This window comes from Nyctereutes procyonoides, unplaced genomic scaffold (assembly GCF_905146905.1).
Source record: "Nyctereutes procyonoides isolate TBG_1078 unplaced genomic scaffold, NYPRO_anot_genome, whole genome shotgun sequence".
NCBI lineage: Eukaryota > Metazoa > Chordata > Mammalia > Carnivora > Canidae > Nyctereutes > Nyctereutes procyonoides.
This window is the reverse complement of record NW_026575126.1, coordinates 62,145,320-62,168,277: the sequence shown is the minus strand read 5'-3', so window position 1 is coordinate 62,168,277 and position 22,958 is coordinate 62,145,320. Positions and strand designations below refer to the sequence as shown.

Below are 22,958 nucleotides of genomic sequence, written 5' to 3'. Positions count from 1 at the left end.
TGCCGTTCTCTGTGTTGACTGGAGAGGCTCTTTCGTTTACCTTTAAAGGGAACGCTGGTGAGGAGGGGCTTCCTCCTGTCCTGTGCGTTTTGTGTTGTGTGTGGCCTACGGCTTTTTTCTCCCTTGTTTCCTGCGTTCCTGTCTCCTTCTGTGTTTAGTTTTTTAGTGAAATGTTTAAATTCCCTCCTAATTCCTTTTGTGTATATTCTATAGCTCTTTTCTTTGTGGTTGCCATGGGGATTACATTTAGAATACTAAATTTATAACTTTCTAAATCAATTTTATAGTTTACCTTGAGTAACACACAGAAACCTTCTCCTTCACAGCTGTGTGTACAACACCTTTTTGGTTGTCAATGTCAAAGTATTACATCTTTACACTGTGCCCCAAGGCATAAATAATCATTCATTCATTCATTTTAAAAAAAATAATCTCTCTACCCAACCAAAATCAAGGGTCACATGCCTCTCCAACTGAGCCAGCCATGTGCCCCCATAGATAATTATTTTAAATGCATCAGCCTCTTAAATTATGTAGAAAACAAGATTTGGAGTTAAATACGAAAGTTATAGTCATACTAAGTTTTACATTAATATTTTTCATCAAATGAATTAGTCTCTTAAATCATGTAGAAAACTGCTGTTTTAATGCCATCTAATGCCTTCCAACTATTATTCTAATAACAATAGCTTTTAGTTGCTGTGTATTTACGTTTCCTGAGATCTTCCTTTCTCTGTATGGCTTTGTGGTGCTACAGCTCTGGTCGCAAACTCCCTGGACTTCTGTTTATCTGGGAACATCTTGCTTTCTCCCTCACCTTTGAAGGACTGTTTTGCCAGAAATAGGAGTCCTGGTTGACGGTTGGTTTTTGTTTTTGTTTTTGTTTTTTCTCTGAGCACTTTGCACATATTAGCCACTGTTTTCTGCCTCTGAAGTTTCTGATGAGAAACCCTTTCATCTATTTGAAGGTATCTTGTAAGTGACGCATGGCTTTCCTCCTGCTGCCTTCAGATCCTTGGGTCTGGGTTTTGGATGTTGTACTGTAGTGTGTCTCAGTGTGGCCTCTTGGGAGTTCATGGAGCCTCATGGATGTTTGCACTCATGTCTCCTCACCCCGTGATTTCTTCAGATCTCCCTGCTCCTTTCTCTCCTTCTGTGTCTCCCACGTACAACCCTCGGTCCCTTAGATTCTGTTCACTTTTCTTCCATCTTCTTCTCTGTCTGTTCCTTGGCTTCCATAACTTCCACTGTCCTGTCCTCCTGGCCGCCCAGATCTGCCTTTGCATCCCTCTGGTGAATTTCTATTCCAGTTACTGTGTTTTTACCTCCAGAAGTTTCTTTCTAGTTTCTTTGTAGATTTTCTGTCTTTATTCCTATTTCCCTTTGTCTGTACATTGTTTTCTTGACTTTCTTCACATATGCCATTTGTTCTTCAAGCACATTTAAAATTTTTTTCTGTCATCTGTGTAATATATCTGCTACTAAATCCTTGTCAGGGACAGATTCTGTTCATCTGTTCCTTTGAGTGGGTCATGCTTTTCTGTTTCTCTGTGTGCATCATGATTGTTTTGGTTGGACATTTGAAACTAGTAATGTGGGAACTTGGAAATCAGATTCTCCCCTCTTCTTGGGGCTTGCTGGGCTTAGTCGTTGTTTTTGTTTATTATTTTTGTTTTGTTTTGATTGTTGTAGGCTCTCTGCCAAGGATCAGTCTGAGGTGTAAAATTTTTTTTTAAAGATTTTATGTAATTGAGAGAGTGCAAGAGAGAGCATAAATGGGAGCAGGTGAGGGGCAGAGGCAGAGGGAGAAGCAGACTCCCCACTGAGCAGGGAGCCCAATGTGGGGCTCGATCCCAGGACTCCAGAATCATGACCTGAGCTTAACCGACTGAGCCACCCAGGAGCCCCCTGAGGTGTAAACTTAATGTCTTCTTGGGTGTTTTTTTTCTTTTTTAAAAATGATTTTATTTATTTATTTTAGAGCAAGAGTACATGAGCAGGAGGGGCAGAGGGAGACAGAGAATTTGAAGCAGGCTCTGCACCAAGTGTGGAGCCCAGTATGGGGCTCAATCCCATACCCTGAGCCAAAATCAAGAGTTGGACACTCAACCAACTGAGCTGCCCGGGCATCCCTTCTCAGGTCTTTTCTAAACTTTTCTGGGGTCATTTGTGGCCACTTGTAAATTTTTCCTGTACATGCAGCTGTTTTGAAAGTCCCAGGCTTTACTGTCTGGCTTCCCAGGGTGGGAGCCTTAGGCCTTTAAATCCTTGGAAGGCACTTGAGTTGGAGGGAGTGGCTGCCCACCTCCTGCTTCAGAGGAGCCATCGATGAACAGAGTACAAGGATGCCTGAGTGGCTCAGTGGTTGAGAGTCTGCCTTCAGCTCAGGGTGTGATCCTGGGGATCTAGGATTGAGTCCCACATCGGGCTACCCACGGGGAGCCTATTTCTCCCTCTGCCCCTGTCTCTGCCTCTCTCTCTGTATCTCTCATGAATAAATAAATAAAATCTTTTTTAAAAAATGAGCAGAGTACAGACCCCGTATCTGGAGGTCAGGGTCCTTGTTGCCCACCCTCGCTCTTGCGCACTATGTGCAGTTGCTCCAAGAACACTGCAGAAGTGCCTGCCCAGGGCCAGAGGTCCAGAAGGGCAGTTGCTCCTGTGCCAGGAGCTGATGTTGACCACAGTTAACTCAGCTTACCATCCAGACCTTCCCCTGATCCCAAATTAACTCATGTTCCTTCTAGATGATCCTGTGTCTTCTCTAGAACATTTAGCTCCTCAGGCACAGGCTTTAATGGAGGGATGGGCTCTACACGGTGTGACGGGGCAGGCAGTGAAGATACAGGCAACGTGGAAAGGCACAGGAGATGGATTGGTGGCCCCCAGCATCAGGGCAGGCAGTGGGTGGGCGCTGGTATTGAGGTGGTGAGTGTGGCATCACTGGCAGTGACCACGGTTAGGGTGTGGTCCTGGGGTATGGTAAGGTCTGGGGTTCCCTGAGCATGAGGCGGTCACCATAACAGGACATGGAGACAGGTGAGTAAGAAGATGGGGTGCTGGTTCTGGGGTTATCCAGAATTAACCCTCGGAGCACCCAGAAGAGGGGTGGGTGTAGCAGGCACAATGGCCCCTGTCACTGTGAGCTGTGTGCTTCATGTGGTCAGAGGAGAAGCAAGGAGGCGAGTGTGTCCGGAGCAGAGAGTAGGGGACAGTCTCACGCCGCCATGGCACATGCAGGGCTTGTTGCCCGCTGTAATGGAGGGTCCTGGGCTGACAGGTGAGGTGGATGCCAGGAGACCATTAGAGGGCTTTGGAGTTGTCCAAACAAGAGGTGACAGTGGTGCGCTCTAGGACGCTGGCAGTTGTGTGGTGGGAAGTGGTCAAATCATGGATATATTTTGAACTTTGGGGAACAGGACATGCTGGCACATGAGGTATGGGTTGCAGGACCGGGAGAGATGAGGACACTGGTTTTGAGCTGAGGCTGTGGGAAGAAGGGTGGAGACCAGGAACTGGCATGAGGGGTGACGATTGAGAAATCGCCATGACTCTGAGTGGGCACTCAAGCTTGGGGCTGGGGAACATTCTAGAGAAAGAGGCTGGAGGTAGACACCAGGAAGCCAATGTACAAACTGGCAATGTACACAGTTTTCTTTTTCTGTTTTTTTCTTCACTGAGGTGAAATTCACATAACATAAAATTGACCACTAAAAGCAAACAGTTCAATGGGATCCCTGGGTGGCTCAGCAGTTAAGTGCCTGACTTCGGCCCAGGGCGTGATCCTGGAGTCCCGGGATTGAGTCCTGCATCGGGCCCCCTGCATGGAGCCTGCTTCTCCCTCTGCCTGTGTCTCTGCCTCTCTGTTCTGTGTTTCTCAGGAATGAATAAATAAAATCTTCAATAAATAAATAAATAAAAGTGAACAGTTCAGTGACATTTAGAACATTCCAGTGTTGTGTAACCACCACGTCCACTTGGCTCCCAAGTACAGTTTTCACAACCAGGAGACGAGATGAGATGCAAGGGAGGTCTCCAGAGCCTGGCGGTGGGCAGGCAGGCCGCATGCTGCCCAGCCCAGGACGGTGGAGCACCTCGCCGGCCAGCGGAGTCTGCCCCCGGGGGCTGGTGAGTGGCGGGGATGCAAGGGTGTACACGTGGGGTCAGGAGAAGGACTCTGAAATCGGGCAGCACAGGTGCTGAAGGGGGTGGTCCCAGGGTGGGAAGGGAATGTGCCAGAAGGAGACCCCTGGGCCAGGCAGGAGGGGAGGGTCTGAAGGGACGGCTGGGTCCCCCACTGAAGGGGAGAGAGGGGAAGATTCGCGCCCCACGCCTTCAGGAGCTCACTCACTGCCTGCTCTGTAGCTGGCCACCACTTCGGGGAATCCACTCGGCATGCAGAGGCAAACGTGCCCACCGCCCCGGAGCTGCTCTGGGGGCAGGGAGACAGGACCAGGCAAGCAGACAGAGCAGAGCGAGTTGGGAGGGTTCCGGCAGCAGGGGGCTGTGGGGGTGCTGGCAGCCCCCCGCCCCCACCCATGCCCTCCTCACTCCTGGGCCTCAGTGTGCAAGGGACAGGTTCTCCGGAGCCGGCTGCAGGCCTCTGCCAAGACCCCTGGTTCTGGTTCCCTGCATAGGCGGTGCTCTCCTCTCCTGCTGGACTTTGGTTGGGGGTGACGCCACCTGCCCCGTCCTGCCGCGCCCTGCCCCCTGTCTCACCTGGACAGATGCCTCATTTCTGCTCCAGGAAATGGTGAGGGGCTGAGTCACCTGCAGGCTCCCTGGGAGAAGGCAGGGCAGAGCAGGGGCAAACAGAGGGCAGGGACAACCCTAAGAGGTGGGGTGGGGGTGCTGGCAGGAGCCGTGAGAGAGCTGGCAGCCTGGGGCAGAGTCTGTGCACAGAGGGCGCCGCTGGCACCTGGAGGCTGGCACTGGAGGTGTGCCGGTGCTGATGTGGGTTGGGGCAGGAGTGGAGCTCCTCACTCAGGCCTGGCCGCTCTCTACGGCCCTCTCTTCTAGGCGCAGGGCCTCCATCTGCTCCCCCAGACCAGCACATGCCCCGGGGTGCAGGGCTGCACAGAGCACCTCGTGGTCTGTGCTGGGGGACACGGGCCCTGGAGGCCCACTCCAGGCTACTGGGCAAGGAGTCTCAGAGTCCCTGGTGCCCGGAGAGAGGACGGCTGGCTGGCTGGCTGGCTGCTGCTGCTGCTGTGCTCCTTGCTCCATGTGGAAGGGGTGCAGCCAGAGCAGGGCCTGGGGTCAGGGGGTCCTGGTGCTGGGGTTCCCCACTCGCTACCCTCCCACCTGAGGGGCTCCGGGGTCAGGAGCATGAGGCTTTTGTGAACATGTAGACTGCTTACGCTGGGTGCCTCTCTCCTGGCTCTGATATGGGGGTGTGGGTAGACCCCGCTGTGCTCCAGCAGCCTGAGAAGGAGCCCCGAGTCCCATCTGGCCCCCTAATGCTGGGGTGACGTCTCCCCTGGGGACCTCCTGTCAGCCTTTGTCCAGCTCTTCGTAGCTTCCCACCGCATGTGCATATGTAGGGTCAGGGTGGCCCTCCTGTGGAGATCTGCCCAAGAGATCTACAGAGATCTCTTGGAGGGAGGAGGGAGGGGTGAAGAGCAGGCACATTTCAGCAGGAATTCCTGCAGGAGTACTGGGGCTCCTGGAGCAACCCATGAGGGCCAGTGGGGGACCAGCTTGCTGGTGCTCCACCCTCGGGCACTTGCAGGAGGTTGGGGGGGTGGGGGGGTGCAGGGGCTCCCTCTCCTGGAGGCTGGAAGTCATCAACTGTTGTTCAGTCAGTCCCCTCAAGAACTCTACTTCCAGAGGCAAGATCCTTTAAAATCTGGGCTCTTGATTGAACAGCCACCCCAGGCTCAACGCCAGCATTTCAGGCATGGGGGGACCCTCCAGGGTCGCTGAGTCCTGAGAAGCCAGACCGTGTCCCCAGCCAGCTGATCCCAGGGGGAGGCCCCACGCCTCCATCTTTAGGATCACAGGCACTCGACCCATCGGTGGGTGGCACACTTGCTGGAGCTGCCGTGAGCTACCGTGTGCAGGTGCTTCGGGTAGGCAGGCCGGCCTCTGGGTGGCACTCAGTGACAGTCCTGTCTGGCCACAGAAAGGTGACATTGGAGCCAGATCTTTGCTAGGCAGGTGGCACCCAGACAACCCTGTGGAAATCATCAGCCTGAGATTTGGGGGAACCACACTTTGCACCTCAGGTCCAAGCGTCCCACTGGCTTGATCCAGACACAGCAGGCCTCTGCGTGTGCCCCACGCTTCGGCTTCTTGCCTTCCCCCTGGGTCCAGCTCAGCCCACCTCCGGCTGGCGCTTCCCCGGCACCACGCACCTGTCCCAGGGCCCTTGCCTTGGCACAGTGCAGGATTCTTCCCTGTGACGGGGTGAGGGCTCCCCCTCCTCTTCCTCTCCTGGAAGCCTCAGAACCTGAATGTGAACTCAGCCTACTAATGGGCTTCAAAGGGCACTGGGGTGCCTGTCAGCAGGTGGGAACCAATGACCACCGTGAGCAGTTGGTCTCACCTGTGACCCGCCTCCACCGGACCCCTTTTCTCTCTCCCCTGCCTCTGTTGGACCTGTGGAGGACAGTAGTTCAGTTCCGGGCCAGTCTGCCATTGTGCGACCTAAGGCAAGTGTCTGACCCCTGCTGGACCTTATGTGTCTTATTCTGTAGAATTGGCCTAATCATAGCATCAGCCTCAGATGGAGCTGTGGGACCAGGTGAGGTAACGTGCTGAGACCTCAGCCCCAGGGCGTGTGATGAGGCAGGCAGGGTGACCAGGGGGCCTCTGAGGGATGCCCAGGATGCTCCTCCTTCTTTCTCTAAGGCCAGGCCCGTGGACTGGCCTGCATGGCCCCCAGGAGCCAGCTGGACATAGCTCCTGGAGGAGGGAGCACGCATGTCCTAGAGGAAGCAGGTCCCTGTCCACCCCGCCCAGCAGGACCAGCAGGGTGAGAGGCCCTGGTTTTTCTGCTTCTCTGGGCTCTGGGATAGGGCTGGGGCCATAGAAACAGCCACTGAATTTTTATTCATTTTTATTGAGGTATGATTTACACACAGTAAGATGCACCCCCGTAGGAGTGCCGGGAGCCAGGCCCCCACTGATGTGCTTCGGATTCCCGTCGGCCTCTTCATGTCACTGAGTTGTTAGTGTTCTTGTTACTCTCAGCGGTCCTTTGTGCATTTTGGACACACATCCTGTATCAGAGACACGATTTGCAAAATTTCTCCCGCTGTAACTTGCCTCAACCAGCATCCTTCAAAGAGCAGACCTTTTAAAAAATTCTGATGACGCTAACTTAATTTTTTTTAGTTTTCTGTGACCAAAAAGGCTTTGCCTCATGCACTCTCACAAAGACTTCTCTTGTTTTCTTTTGGAAGTTTTATAGTTTTGGGTTTTACATTTAGCGTGATGATGCATTTTGAATGACTTTGTTGTAGGTGGTAGGAGGCATGGGCAGAGTTTAGTATTTTTTTTTTTAAATGATGAGTTTTAGGACAGTGTGTGGACTTCTCACATTCCTGTAAGCTTCAGAGATTATTTGTTGGAGATGAGGCAGTGCTGCTTTATTTTATTTTTATTAAGATTTTATTTATTTATTCATGAGAGACACACAGAGAGAGGCAGAGACACAGGCAGAGGGAGAAGCAGGCTCCATGCCGGGAGCCTGATGTGGGACTCGATCCCGGGTCTCCAGGATCACACCCTGGGCTGAAGCCGGCGCTAAACCACTGAGCCGCCGGGGCTGCCCCGAGTTTAGTATTTTTGCAGGTGATGTCCGACTGTTCTGGCACCATGTGCTGAAAGATTATTCTTTCTCTGCTAAGACACCTTTCCACCTTCATCAATAACACGTGTGGAAATATTTCTGGGCTCTATTCTGTGCCAGTGATCTTCTCTTTGTTTTTACGCCAATACTGTGCTGTCTCGATAACTGTAACTTTACAATAAATTCTAAAACCCAGAAGTATTAGTGCTCCATTTTTGTCCTTTTCCAAAGTTGTTCTAGGTCCCCTGAATTTGCATCTGAATTTTAGAACTCATTTAATTTACATTTAAAAATCCTCCTGGAGTTCTGATTGGGATGACATTGAGTCTATAGATAAATTTGGAGAGAATTTACATCTTCACGATATCGAGTCTTCCAACCTGAAAGTGGTATCTTTCACTTCATAGTCGCATGGTCTGTAATGCATCTGTCTCAGCGGTATTTTGTAGTGTTCAGTGCACTACTTTGCATTATCGTTTGTCATATTTACCACTGCGTATTTCATTTTTTTATGCAATTATAAATGGTGTTTTTAACTTTTCATTGTAGTAAAATCTATATAACATATAATTCACTATTTTACCCTCTTTCAAGTATAGTTCAGTGACATTTAAAACAGTCGCATTGTTGTGCAACAATCTCCAGGATGGAAATGACATTTTTAAATGTTCAATTTCCAACTGCTTTTTGCTGATATATACAAATACAATTAATGTTTGTATATTTATCTTATATCCTGCAGCCTTATTTATTCTAGAAGTGTTTTTCTAGAATCCATCAACTTTTCTATGTTGATAATCATGTTGTGTATGAATAAAAGAGGTTTTATTTTTCCCTTTCCAATCTGGAAGCTTATTTCTTTTATTGCCTTATTGCACAAACTAGAATCTCCAACTCTGTTTTGAATAGAAGTGATTAGAACAGACATCCCTGTCTTGGTCCTGATTCTAGGGAAAAGCATTCAGTCTTTCTCCATTAGGTATGATGTTAGCTATAGATATTTCATGATGCTGTATATCGAGTTAGCAAAGCACCCCTCTATTCCTAGTTTTCTTTTTTATTTTATTTTATTTTATTTATTCATGAGAGACACAGAGAGAGAGGCAGAGACATAGGCAGATGGAGAAGCAGGCTCCATGTGGGGAGCCCGATGCAGAACTCAATTCCAGGACCCCAAAATCACACCCTGAGCTGAAGGGAGATGCTCAACCATTGAGCCACCCAGACGTCCTAGTTTTTTTACCAGGATGCTACATTTTATCATGTGCTTCTTCTGAATCTAGCGACAGTTATATGTTTTTTCATTTTTAATCTGTAAATATGGTGAATTACATTGATTTTCAAATGTTAGGCCAGTTTTGCATTCCTGGTGTAAATCACTGGTGGTCATGGTTTTGTCTTCTTTGTAATGTTATTGGGTATGTGCATCTTTTTGTGGATGTGTTTTCACTCCCCTTTGGTAAATACTGAGGAGTAGAATTGCTGGTATACAGGAAAAAGATGGTTAATTATGTGAGCAACTGTTTTCCAAAGTGAGTTGAACCAACTTATGCTCCTGCCAGTGGTGTATGAAATTACCAGTTGCTCTGTATCGTCATCACTTGGTAATGTTGGTCTTTTGCTTTTCAGCCATTCCAGTGAATGAGTAACAGGGTGCCATCACCAAAGCTTTTTTAAAAGGGTACAAACTGGGCAGCCCCAGTGGCTCAGCGGTTCAGTGCCACCTTCGGCCCAGGGCCTGATCCTGGAGACCCGGGATCGAGTCCTACGTCGGGCCCCCTGCATGGAGCCTGCTTCTCCCTCTGCCTGTGTCTCTGCCTCTCTGTGTCTCTCTCTCATGAATAAATAAAATCTTTTTTTAAAAAAGGTACAAACTTTCTATTCCTCAAGTGATAACTGTGTTGCTCTAGTCTCTGACACACCTGATTTAGCTGGCATTTTTTTTTTTTATAAGTACTCTCTACACCCAATGTGGGGTCGAATTCATGACTCAGATCAAGTCAGTTGCTGTCATGATTGAGCCAGCCTGGTGCCTTGTCCTTACCCTTATGTGAAGGGGTTAGTGTCTCCATTTCTTAAGTTCAGACTTCCTAGAGCCCTCCATGGAAGCAGCTGCTTGTGTTCTGTTTGAGGGCATGTGTGTGTGTGTGTGTGTGTGTGTGTGTGTGTGTGCGCGCGCGCATACCTCCCACACTCCCACACGCTGGATGGGCAGGCTGGGGCCAAACAGCTTTAAGTTGTACAACAGTAGGTCCTTGTCCCGGCCGCAGGATGGCAGACAAGTTCGTAACCTCTCCTTCAAACTAGGAGCCTTGTTGTCATTTGATTATTAGTGGTGGCAGTATGCTATGCCTTCTGATCACATGCCTTCCTTGATCTCACGTCTGTCTCACTCTTTTCCCTCTAATGCAGGGCCTGGCGAATGTTTTCTTGAAGGACCAGATAGTAAATATTTCAGGTTCTGTTGGCCACACCTCCTTGTCACAACCACTTGACTTTGCCGCTGTATTGCAGAAGCAGCCACAAAGTGTAAATGAGGGGTGTGGCTGTGTGCCAATAAAACTTTATTTACAAAAACAGGCCCAAGGGCCACAGTTTGCCAATCCCCGCTGAGGTGTTCTTTAAACAGGTATTCTAGGCCAGGACAGAGACAGCCTTGTCCCAGAGTCTGTGTATGAGGATGGAGGATGGCTGAGCAGGAGCGTTTGGGGGTCTTTGTTTAGCCAACCTCAGAATTTCCTCACATGTCAGGGAAGGCTGTGAGGAGACAGCCCTGGGCCAGCGGTCCACAGTCAGAGCAGATATTACCAAGTGGTAAAAAGTGAGGTCTCTTCTGCACGCTAGTGACTGTCCCAGTTGGGCTTATTTTGCAAGTGATGGTTACTGTCCCATCTTACAGAGGAGGCGGCGAGCCTGGAAGGGGTGCTGTTTGCCCCAGACCATGTGCCTGCCAGGCACTCTACACAGTGGTGGACTAAGCAGCTTTGGTGGAGGTCTCTGGGGAAGAAAGAAGCCGGGGGTAGATTGGGACTGTCCCCTTTCTGCACCTCGGTTTGGTGCTCTCCACCTGTTGCCCTGGGATAGCCTTTCATTGTAGACTGTGTGTCACCCTCTCCTGCCCCACCAGCCCTCCCTGCACGGCGTAGCCCTCAGCAAATGTTCATTAGTAGAGTCGGGGGAAAGCCTTGGTGCCCTCTTGGGAAGTAGGGGTTCTGCAGACAGAGGGCTGTTGGGTCATTAATTCATCACAGAACCTGACCTCTGGTTTTGGCTGGGTTCTGTCCTTGGGAAGCCCACAATGAATGAGGAGACAGACTGAGTCAGGAAGCCCAGCAGCTGCAACAAACAGCTCCGCATCTCAGAGGCCGGGCTTGTTACTGGCTCACAACACAGTGCTGTACACAGGTACCTGTCCCAGCTCTCTGGGACCTCTCTGCTCCAGACAGTGACTCAGGGGCCTCCACCCCTCCACCCTCACCAGAGTTGCCCCACCCCCACCCCCTTGGTCAAGGATGCAGACCAGAAGCACCATGGGTGGGTGGTGGCCGTCAGCCGGCCTGGCGGGACGTGGGTCCCTCTGATCACGTCCCATAGCCCAGAATCACGGCCGCACCGAGCTTCCAGGTGGCTGAGAAGTGTTGTGCCATGTGACCCCGGGGAGGAGAAGAGGCAGGTCATGGTCTCCGCCACAGACCTGTGCTCAGAGGGGCTAAGGAAATTAGCATCCGAACGGGGACGTGAGTGCGTGAGGGTGCCTGGGAAGGCGTGTGGCCTGGGCTGTGTCAGCAGAGCCACACAGCCACTGTGTGATGACTGCCATTACCTGAGCACCCTGTGTGCCAAGCTGTCCCCCCTGCTGTTAGTGGCTTCAGGGTCCTTGATGGTATTCTGTTCACTTTACAGAGGAGAAACAGAGCAGTGAAGTGATTTTCTTTGGGGCGTACAGCTAGGAAGGGTGGGGAGGGAGTGGGACCCAGCCCCCCAGGCTCGGGTGCGGGTCTGCTCAGCTCTAGAGCACGTCTGATGGGGCTACGGGGTCCTCCCTGGTGAGCAGGAGTGTGGCCACTCAGGTGGACAGGGGCCCGGGTGCTTCTCTGGTGAGTGTGAATGGGTGAGTGAGCCACAGCTCCCCAGTCTGGCTTTGGGAGAAAGCCTGCTGCCCTGCCCTGATGCAATTTCCTACAGAAATCTGCAGCTTGGGCCACAGTCCATGTCTGCCCACTCCTGCCAGCTCCTCCCTGCTGGGGGGGGGGGCCTCCTCGCAGGCGGCAGCACCAGAGGACGGTGGCAGGGGTGCAGCCCCGGCCCAGCTGGCGGCTGTGTCTGTGGCCCACGTGGGTCTTCCCTGCTCACATTCTCTTGGACCAGAGGAGTCGCTCATTTTCTGGTGGGGCAGCATTTTCACAGAGGGAGCAGCTCCTGGGTCCCTAGGACGGTGGGTGTGCCCGGGCATCCAGGAGGGACACCGAGGGTGGGCTGGGGCCACAGGAGAGTGGGGGTGTGGGGCGGAGGCCTGGCGGGGGGATGGTACCAGGGGCCTCGGTGTGCCCCCCGGGCAGCAGCCAGGCAGTTTCTAGAGAGGGGTACCAAAATGCAGGGAGAGTGTATTCCGAGAGTAGAGGACACAGGTTGGTTCATGCAAAGCCACGGGCTCTGCTGTTCCCTGCGTCCCCATGATCAGTCTGTGTGCTGCCAAGAGCGCTTGGGCTGCAAGGGGTCTGTGGCTCTCTGATCGCCCCCTCCGGCCCCCGGGGAGGCACGGAGCTGGTTCCCCAGCTGCCCACTCTGTGGGGTTCCCTGCAGGCCCATCCTGCCTGCTCTGTAGACCCCAGTATGTTGGAGGCCTGACTTCTGGCTGCAGTCAAGCCCTGCTGCCAAGGCACCTCCCTGGGCCAGTGGAAGGGAGCTCGGGGATGTGGCTGTGGGGGCCGTGCAGACATCTGGGGCCCTGATGTGGGTACAGACCCGGCTGCTAAGAGGGGGCCCAGAGCACGTCAAGCCCTGACCCATTTATATTCTAGGTCCGAGACAAACAGTGCTCGGTAAACAGGCAAAGAAACTGAATGCCAGGACAGCAGAGGGGGTGAGGAACCGAGATGGACACTGAGGGGGCCCCCAGCTGGCGGCCAGGGAGCCTGTGAGGGTGACCTCTGCACCCAGATGAGTGGAGAAAGGGGACGCCAAACGTGGGGGGCTAGAGCAGCCCAGGAGGAGCTAGGAGAGGTGGTGAGAAGTCCCTGGAGGGTTCCAGAGCAAAAGCTGCTAGGATGCTCTGGCTTCTGGGGCCATGGGGGGAACACGGGGAGCCAGGATGGACACAGGGGATGTCCAGGAGGATGGGTGGGTGGGCCGGTGGTCTGTCTGCCCCTCTGCTCATAGCTCCTCAGAGTGGGGCTAAGGACCCCCCAGAACCACAGCTCCGAGGCCTCAGGCTCTCTGGGCCACATCCCTCGCTGACCCTGTGGGGAGCAGTGATGTCTGCTAACCCTAGTACAGGGAGGGGGCAGAGGGCTGGGACCCCTGGTGCTCTCAGGTTCCCCACCAGGAGCCTGCGTCTGTGCCTGGGGTCACTGCCCCATCGCCTAGCACCCCAGGCTCAGCAGGAGGCCCATCCTGCACCAGGCACCCCCATCCCATAAACACCCATCAAGGGGAGGTTGGAAGTGAGAGCTCAGAGGATCCCCAGCCCCCATGGACAGTCTGCCTGTGGGGCTGGGCACGGGTCCCTCAGGATGATGTAGCTGTTTTTCTCCCGAAACTTCTCTATTCTGGGTGCCACTTAGAAGTGACCTGCCTCCCTCATCTCCACTTCCTCTCTAGACCCTAGAGCAGGTCACACGCCCCACGGGCGCCTCGGGGACAGCGACAGGGATGCTGTGAGTGGGGCCTGTCATCACCAGAACCCCTGTGCTCAATTGCTCAGCCCACCACTCCCTGTGTCCCTCTCAGTTCCCGCAACAAGCCGGCCCTTGTCTCCCCATGCAGGCAGGGAGGGAAGCTGGGGACCAAGGCAGGGTGGGTGCCCTCGGGCCACTGTGAGTCTGGGGCAGGGGCCAGCCACCCCCAGGGCCAGGGCTGCTGGGTCCTTGGTCCAGGAACCAGAGGGGCCTGGTGCACCGGCCCCCACACCCACACCTGCCCATTCACACTCATGTGTGCACACCCACACCTGCTCACTCACACATGTGCACACCCACACCTGCCAACTCACATCTGCACACGCCCTGCAAACACTTCTAGCACAGAGCTTGGGCCTGTGATGAGGCCTTTGGTATCTGAGGAGAGGCTCTGGCCTCCTGGCATCTGACTTAAACCAGCCTGATGCAGGAGAAGCTTTACTTACAAGGGGAAGGTGCTTCAGAGACCATCGTCCCTTCTGAGCACTCGCTCTGAGCCTCCCTCCTTCGGCCTCTGGCTCTCACTCAGTTACTAGGATGGGGCGTGCAGAACGCAGACAGTCCCGGAGCCGCTTCCAGGGCCCAGTATATCGTGTCACGTTCCACTGTGCTCGGTTGCCGTGGATCAATACGAAAAATTGCAAATGGGCCGGCTTTTGCAAATGAATTGCAAATGAAAAGTGGGCCGACTTATACCTGGACCTGCTTGCCCAGTTAGGTCAAGCAGCCATCAGCACCCTGCGCGTTGCTGCGTCCACTCATGCACACACGTGTTCCCGTTGCACTTTGAGGGTGAGACATCAAGGTGTGTCCGAGTGCGTGGGCACGTGGCCCTGTCATGATCGAGTGCCATCGTCCAGCACATCTCCCATGGCCATGCGTTGTCCACTTGGGTGTCCGTGGAGCAGCTAGGACATCGGGGATGGGGCTGCTCACCTGTGGCAGGTGGGAGGGACCTCACATGGGACAGAGCCCGTGAGCCTCAGGGATCTCCTTGCCAGCCTCCCTTTGCAGGGATGGGCAGACAGAGGCGAGAGTCCCGGCCCTGCTCCATTCCCTGGGTCGGAGCCTCCCTGAGCAGACATCTGGCCTTTGCCTTTCAGATCCTGATTGGGCTTCCTACACCCTGGGGGTGTTCATCTGTCTCAGCTGCTCCGGAATCCACCGGAATATCCCCCAGGTCAGCAAGGTGAAGTCTGTCCGCCTGGATGCCTGGGAGGAGGCCCAAGTGGAGGTATGGGCCTGCGAGGGGGTGGGGTGGGGGTGGCCGTGAGTGGGAGGATCCCCTGTAGTCCTGCTGCCACCTGGGTGTCCTGGGCCTGGCCCCCCGGTCAGACACCCTGAAGGTCCCTTTACCCTTGCTCCAGACTCCTGACTGGGACTAACACTGCAAGGGGGGGGAGTTGGGAGGGATAGGGTAGGGGAGCGGGAGGGGCAGGGGGAAGACAGGGGTTGTAGGAGGGGTGGGGAGAGAGGCAGGAGGGATGGGATGGGGAGGGGGGATGGGTGAGGGTGAGAGGGCAGAGAGTGAGGGCCGGGGGCCAGGCGGGGTCAAAAGGACCTTTGTGTCCTGTGCCCTTGGCCTCCAGTTTGCCTGTTGGAAGCGCACATCTCAGCAGTCTTTGGTGTGTTTAGGGGCCAATGACACTGAAGTCACTTTTAGGACATTTCCACCTGTGAGAGAACCCGTGCGCTTAGCCGTCTGGTGCACAGGCCGGAGGATGCTCCTGTGCTGTGTGTCCCCACCGCTCTGCCCGTCGTGGGCACTTCCATGAAAGGGCCAGCAGGTGGCCCTGCGTCTGCTTCTCTCACTGAGTGCCCCCCCCCCACCCCGTCCAGGGTCACCCAGGTTCTGGTGGGTCAGGGCTCCGCTCCTTTTTACGAGAAGGTAACATCCACCATATGGCTGGGCCTTGTTCTGTCTGCCCGCCTATCTGTGCACAAGGACCTGGATGCTTCCCCGAGGCTGTGTTTTGGTCAAGAGCCACGTGCACGCGGGGAGCCGGTGACCGTGTGGGTCCCCCATGGCATCCCCCCCACAATGCACAGTGAGCCCTCTCATGGAGAGTCCTTATTCAGTGGACCAGGTGATTTGAGGGACAGTGGCCGCCAGGCAGGTGCACCTGTGCCCCTGCAGGGCCAGTGGTGGCTCTTGGAAGCCTCATCCCTGCGGGTCCGAGGCCACACGTCTGTAATTTCTCACAGATTTGGCTCCATTTCCCTCCCCGGCGGCTTCTGGGCCCCCCAGTCTGCATCTGAAGGCCTCTGCTGCACCCCTGCACTCTGGCCCCAGGTCCTTCCCGGCCGCATCCCCATGGGGTCTTCATGCAGCATTTCTGGGTCTTGAGTGACCCCGGGCATCCCAGGCCGTGGTCTGGAGTCTCTTGTGCTGTCTCGTCCGCCTTGCCATGCGCGGCCTTGGCCCCTCGCGGGCGCACGTCGGCGCTTCCGCTTTCTCGTGTTCTTCTATATTTGGGGATCTAACCCTCCGAGGTGGTAGTAGGAGACGTTTTTTTCTGGGTTGTCTTTTCACTTTGCTCGAGGTGGTTTTTGCAGTGGAAACTTATTTACTTTGATGTAGTCAAATTTGTCAGTCTTCTGTGGTTTCAGGGGTTCTAGGGTGTGTAGATGGTCCCGCTTGGCCCCAGGCCTGGTCTGACTCATCGCGGCATCACCGAGGTAGAGTTCACACCGCAGGCAGTTCCCGGGCGAGGCTGTGGCCCATCGGTTTCACCACGTCGCCTGGCCGCGCAGCCATCCCCCCTGCCTGATCTTGGAATATTTCCCCCAAATGACCACCTCCCCAGCCCCCGCGGGAAGCAGGGAGTCTGCTTTCTGTTCCAATGGATGCGCTCCTCCGGACGGGTCAGGTCACTGCTCCCATGTCCCCCCGTGCTCTCTGTGACTCCCCCCCAGGGAGCACCGCGTGTCCGGGCTTCACCCACGAGGTGGCAGGTGTCCACGCCACACACCCCTCTATCGCAGAGTAATTCCCGCTGTGTGGACGGACCACATCGGCTTACGCACCCGCCCGTCCAGCCCAGGCCTGGGGTCATCTCACTGGCAGCTCCCGTGAATGCTGCCGCTGGGAACAGTGTGGGCGAGCTCTCGGGGCGGGGGCTGGAGTGGCCTCTCCTGGACTGGGTGGCACGGCCGTGTCGGAAGGGACCTGCTGGTCACCGGGGCACGTGCCCACTGGCCGTGCATGACTGTTCCGGTCCCCCCAACGTGCTGCCCTGCTGGCCTCCGGGCCGGGTCACCCTCAGGGCTGCAGGTGGTCTCTCGCTGTGGGGTTGACTTGCGTTTCCCGAATAATGAGTGATGTGAGCATCTTTTCATATGTCTGTCGGCCACTCGTGTGTGTTCTTTGGACAAATGTCCATTCAGATCCTTCACTGATTTTAAACACGGGTTGTCTTTTTATTCTTGAGCCAGGAGCTTTGACTTGGAGTCCTTCATATATTCTGGACACGAGCACCTCGTCAGATACGGTATTTGCAAGTAGCGTTTCTCCTTCTGTGAGGGATCTTTCAACTTTCCTTCTTAAATAAAATGTTCGAAATGCTCCAAGTGCGGTTGATATTCTTCAGGAGCTCTAGGTTTAATTCCTGAGGTGAAAGTCACGACTCCACCGTTTTGAAGTGAGCAGTCCCGTGGCATTGATCGCATTCCTGGGTTTGTGCAGCCACCACTGGTGTCTGGTTCCAGGGTGTTCCCATCACCTCCGAGGAGACGTCCTCCTGTCCCTGCTGGGCTGCGTCCCACCTTGGGCGTCACCCCTTCTGGCCGCTTCGTGTGAAGACAGCCACACACTGTGGCCTTTAGCGTCCGGGTTCTTTCATTCAGCGTAACGTTTGCGCGCCCTCGACGGCATCCTTTGAAGCACATACGTTTTTAGTTTTGATGAAGTTCCATTTTTTTCTTTTGTTTGTGCTTTGGGGATCACATCTAAGAAACCATTTCTTCGTCCAAAGTCACAAAGATTTCCTCCCATATGTTCCTAAAATTATTTTTTAAATTATACCATGGTTTTTATCTACTACTTTTACTGTTTAGTTTTGGAAATCACATCTTTAATTCAACTGGAGCTTTTTTGACTGAAAGTTCGTGTCCAAATGCACTTTGTCTGATGGTTTCACAGTTTCCTGCCCCCACTGCTGACACGAATGGACATCCCTCCCCCCATCCATCCTATTAAATCTAATATCGAATATTAGAACTTCCTGGATCTATTTCTGGACCTTGTATTGGTTGGATTGATTAGGCTTTCTGGTCACTATCAGGTTTTAATATCTGGTAGGAAGAGTCTTTGCAGAATTTTCTGGAACGTTTTTGCTTGTTAATTTTTAAAATGAACTTTATAACCATTGCTAGCCTTAAAAAATCCTATCCCTGTTTTGTTTTGCCTTGTTTGACAACTTCAAAGATGACACAGACGGACATCAGGAGAACATGCATCTCTCTGGGCAGAGTTTCTTGTGCATCCCTCAGAACGCGTCTGTTTTGTCTTTGTGGAGACTGAACATTTCTCATGAGGCTGGTCCTTCGTATTTTGCCTAGTTCTTGACTGATGTTTTAGATAGAAGAGCAGCTGATTTTGGAATTCTAATTTGGTACCAGCCTTACTGTTGGTCTCTTTTTCCGGTTGACCCACTTGGGTCGGCCTTGGTCACGACCTGATAGTCCTCAAAGCTCAGTGTCTTTAGAAGAAAGGCTTTCCGCCAGGGCATCGGGAAGGAGGCAGGAGTGGAGCGGAAGGAATCTCCTCCGCCCTCTTCGCCCTCCAGGCCGCGTGCACTCCCTGCTGCCCGATCTCTGCACCAGCCCGGGCATCTCCTCCCACATGCCGGGCTCCCACTGCCCCCAGGTCCTTTGCACCTGCTGCTCCCCCACTGCTTGTGTAAGTAGTCTGCTCCAGGTTCCTGACCCCTGCCGCCCACCCTTCGCTGCCCCGGGCCCTCACTGTGTCTAGTACTCAAGGGCTGCCTGCTGGGCCTGGGCCAGATGAGTGGAGAGCGGGCCTCACCTGAGATGAGGATGGGGCACCTCGAGCAGAGGGACAGCTCTGCAGCCCCGGGGGACACGAGGAGGGCCCAGGATCTCTGCCACCCTCTCCAGGGCCCCTTCCACCTGCTGTGGAACTGGAGGTGCTGTCTCTGTGGCTGTTGTGGACTGCTTCCCCTGGGACAGGAGGGGCTGGGGGCCACCAGGGCTCTGGGGTCAGCCAGCCCCTGCCCTAGGCCTTGGCCTCCAGGAGCACTGACCCCGTCCTTCCTCTGCAGTTCATGGCCTCCCACGGGAACGACGTTGCGAGGGACACATACGAGTCCAAAGTGCCTCCCTTCTACTACCGGCCCACGTTTTCCGACTGTCAGTAAGTCACAGCGGGGTTCTCTCAGGGGCTGGAGTTGGGAGGACCCGCTGGGCACTGGCTGCCACCCCCAGAGCGGGGGAGGATGGCCGAGTCCCCAAGCCTGGTGATGGGGTGGTGGCCGGTGGCTGGAGGGAGGGCAGTGAGGCCTCACTGTGGGTCTCCACATGCATCTTCGGGGGCCTCAAGTGCCCCCAGGTGGTCAGAGGAGGATGTTGAGAAGGTCCGGGGGGTGTCCACCCCATCCAGGCTCCCCTTCTCCCAGCATTTCTTTTTTTTTTTTTTAAAGATTTTATTTATTTATTCATGAGAGACACAGAAAGAGAGAGAGAGACAGAGACACAGGCAGAGGGAGAAGCAGGCTCCATGCAGGAAGCCCGACATGGGACTCGATCCAGGGTCTCTAGGATCAGGCCCTGGGCTGAAGGCGGCGCTAAACCGCTGAGCCACCAGGGCTGCCTTCTCTCAGCATTTCTCGACCTCCCTGAACCCCCTGCCTCCCTGGGCACCGCCCCCCAGGATGCCATGTCCCTCTGTGCTCCCAGGGCAGGACGGGCCCCTTGGGCATCACTCAAACCCCCCAACTGGCCTGCCTCTGCTGGCCGCTGTCCACAGTGGCGCAGCCACGGCTTGGAGATGACAGTTCTCTTTTGACAAGGGTGCTCCCAGGGCCCAGAGGGGTTGGGTGAATTTCTTAGGGTGACACAGATCCCAGCAGATGAGCTGAAACTAAGACTTGGGATGTGGGGTCTCCTCTGGGAGTTCCCAATCCCAGGCAGGCAGGTGGGAGACCTGCTCTCAGCCACCTGCCTGGGGCAAACTTCCCTTACTTGGAAAGGAGGGGGGGGGACCTGTCCGGGGACATGCTGCTGATGGCCACAGGGTCTCTGGGGACAAGAACCATTGCCAGAGACCCCCCCCGCCCCTGGGCAGGTACCGGTCACATCCTGAGCCCCCCTGCCCAGCCACTTCTAGGCCCACGGGGAATCTGGAGCCCGAGGCCCTGCCTGGCCATCTTGATATGAATCATCAAGGCCCAGCAGCTGTTGGGATTTTCACTTCAGCTGCAGGCTGCTCTGTGGTCTGCTTATTTGCATGCGTGCCCTGTATCTCCCTTCTGAGTGTATGACAAGGGACAGACTGGCCGCAGGCTGTGTCCTTGTCACAGGATGCCTGGCAGGTTCCTCCGTTCCCTGGTCCCTGTAACATGCTCGCAGAGACCATCCCTGCCTCCACCACTCCCTGTCCAGGTGACGGGGCATCCTGGGAGGGAGCAAGCTGACCCCAGGCAGGCCTTGCCTTCCAGAAGCCTCTGCTAGGTGAAGTTTGTGGGAGCTGAGCCTGCCACCATCCCCATCCTTGGGAGGCACTCAGGCCTGCCCAGGCCACGCCCCTGAGGCCCAGGGGGGTGCAGATGCCTGCAGGGGTGGGGTCCCAGCCCCTCACAGGGCAACCTGACCAGGCAGCCATGAGACCAGCGAGGAGTGGTGGCCAACACACTCAGCTCACTGTGGGGTGTGGTTGGGGGCAGGCTGCGGATCCCATGTAGACTGTGGGGTGCAGTGTGGTGTGGTGGCAAGGGGCATGGTTTGAATCACTCGGTAAACTGTAGGGTGCAGCATCCCCACCTAGGAGCAGGGCCCCTTGCAGGATGGGGGTGCAGCAGCCTCAGGGTGTCCTGAGGAGGAACCAGGGGATGTGTGCCCCCTCCCCAGCCTCCCGTCTGGGGCTTGGAGTTCACAGGCAAGTCCACGAGGAGGCCACGAGGAACGGTGCTCAGAAGACCTGGGGATGAGGTCACACTCACGTCAGGCAGTGACTCAGAGAGAGGCGGGCGTGGGCCCCCTTCCTGTGTCTGCCCCCCGCCCTCGGGTTCAGCCCTGCCTCTGCAGGAAGAAAGTCCGCAGGGCTCCTCCCAGTTTTGCTTCTGCTGTAAGCCAGCCCTCTGCTTCCCTCTTGGGGGCCCGGAAAGAAGGCCAGAGCCCAAAGGTGCCCCTAAGGTGCCCCCAAGCCCTCAGTGGGCAGGGTTCCCAGCTGGACGGGGCAGGGACAAAACCCCGGCCAGGTCAGCTCACCTCCTGGAGGCTGGCCATCGGGATGTGCGGGGCGCGTCTCCTGAGCCCCCTCCTGGGCTTGCACACGGCTGTCCTGTGTCCAGACCCCCTCTCTGGGGGCGCCCCACTCCAGCCTGATGCATTGTGACGCGTTAGTCCACAACCATCTTCCTTCTGAATGGGCCCATCTGTAAGGTGCTGGTGGTTAGGATTCCAACATAATTTTGGGGTGGTGGATGCAATTCAACCCATAACCGGGCCAGAAATCAGGCAGATTAAATGATAGGAGGTCCGGCTTTGCCTTGGGGAGTTCAGAGGGCACAGGCAGGTGGGGACGGCAGCCGTGCCTGGGTCCTCAGTTTCCCCATGGTGCAAAGGAAGAGAGCGACACTGCCTGGTGAGCTGCCCACCCTGCGGGAGGGGAAGCAGGCCCCAAGGGCAGTCACCTCCCCAGGAGGGAGAGGCCAGGCCCAGCCCTCTGGGCAGAGGGACCTGAGCGTAGGACTCTGTGGCTGACAGGACCAGGGCAGCAGGGTGGTCGGGAGCGGCGGTCCGACACCAGCACCCCGACGTGGTGGATGAGCCCGCAGACAGCCACGCTCCTGCAGGGGGTTCCACGGGTGTGCCCCCAGCTCGCACCAGCCTCGGGGCGGAAGGAAGTGTGCTGCCTGCCCGGTGCTAGGGATGCCCCGATGGGCTGTGGGAAGGTGGGAGGCCCACCCTGAGTGGGGGCAGAGCGGGGCGTTCCAGGGCTGGGCAGGGTAGGGTGGGGTCTCCCAGAGGTGGTCACCCTGCACACCTGGCTGCCCCCGGCCCCCTGCTCCAGGCCGTGGCAGTCCGTCCGGCACACATCCAGCTCTGCATTTGCTCTGGGTTGCAGGGGGGGGGGGCACCCATGTTAACCCCGAGGGCCCTGGCACCAGTGGAGGAGCCCTGAGGCCTGTCTCCCCCAAGTTCCTGAGAGCACAGGCAGGTCTTCGATTTCAGGAGCAGCGTCAGACGGGAGTGTGGGCCTCCCTCGTCATGAGGCTTGGTGCATAGTGGGAACCCCCTTGGGTGCTGGTTTTCCCTGGTATAGGAGGCTGGCCAGATGGCCTCAGCAGCTGGGGAAGGGTGCACCCTGGCCTTGCCGGGGCCCCGGGTGGCTGAGTGGCTTGGGAGAGCTCTGCTGGGCAGGGTGGGGACTCCCCCGGGCGCCTGCTCCCCAGCTTCCTCCTGCTACTGCTGGGAGCCTCAGGGACGAGGCACCCAGGCCAAGTGCTCCATGCAGGACGTCCAGCACAGATGGCCACACACCCCGCCCGATTCTGTGTACGCGCAGTGTCCACGCGGCAGTGGGCTGTGGCTGGGGGCCAGGTCACGGGGGTCCTCTTTGGGGTAATGGCGGTACAGCCTCGGGAGAGACTTGGACCTCTGTTTTTGATGCTTTCCGTGGCCACATTTGCTGATACATGAATTGGAGCTAATTTTTTTTAAAGTTTATTTTAATCATTTCTACCCCCAACATGGGGCTTGAACTTATGACCCTAAGATCAAGAGTTGCATGCTCCACTGGCTGAACCCACCAGATGCCCCTAGAACTAATTTTTTTTTACATGTATTTTTAAAAGATTTATTTATCAGGCACCTGGGTGGCTCAGGCTCAGATGGTGAAGCATCGCCTTCAGCTCAGGTCATAGTCCCAGGATCAAGTCCTGCATTGGGCTCCCTGCTCAGCGGGGAGTCTGCTTCTCCCTCTGCCCCTGCCCCACTCCTGCTCCTTTTCTCTCAAATAAATAAATAAAATCTTAAAAAAAAAAGAATTGTTTATTTATTTTAGAGCACAAGCAGGCAGAGGGGCA

At 55.2% G+C, this 22,958-nt stretch overlaps 1 protein-coding gene across 2 annotated transcripts in view; it reads left to right on the top strand.

Annotated features, from left to right (window-relative positions):
- ADAP1 (ArfGAP with dual PH domains 1) overlaps nucleotides 1-22,958 on the top strand; it is a 52,337-nt gene that overhangs the window by 13,091 nt on the left and 16,288 nt on the right. Inside the window, exons 1-3 of one of the 2 annotated variants that reach the window (XM_055339783.1) lie at nucleotides 4,024-4,128; nucleotides 14,796-14,926; nucleotides 18,975-19,066. In XM_055339783.1, coding sequence (XP_055195758.1) covers nucleotides 18,978-19,066 — 89 coding nt within the window. In that variant the 5' untranslated portion in view covers nucleotides 4,024-4,128; nucleotides 14,796-14,926; nucleotides 18,975-18,977. Of the gene's footprint in view, nucleotides 1-4,023; nucleotides 4,129-14,795; nucleotides 14,927-18,974; nucleotides 19,067-22,958 lie in introns of those variants that run through there. The other variant, XM_055339782.1, reaches the window with a different exon arrangement.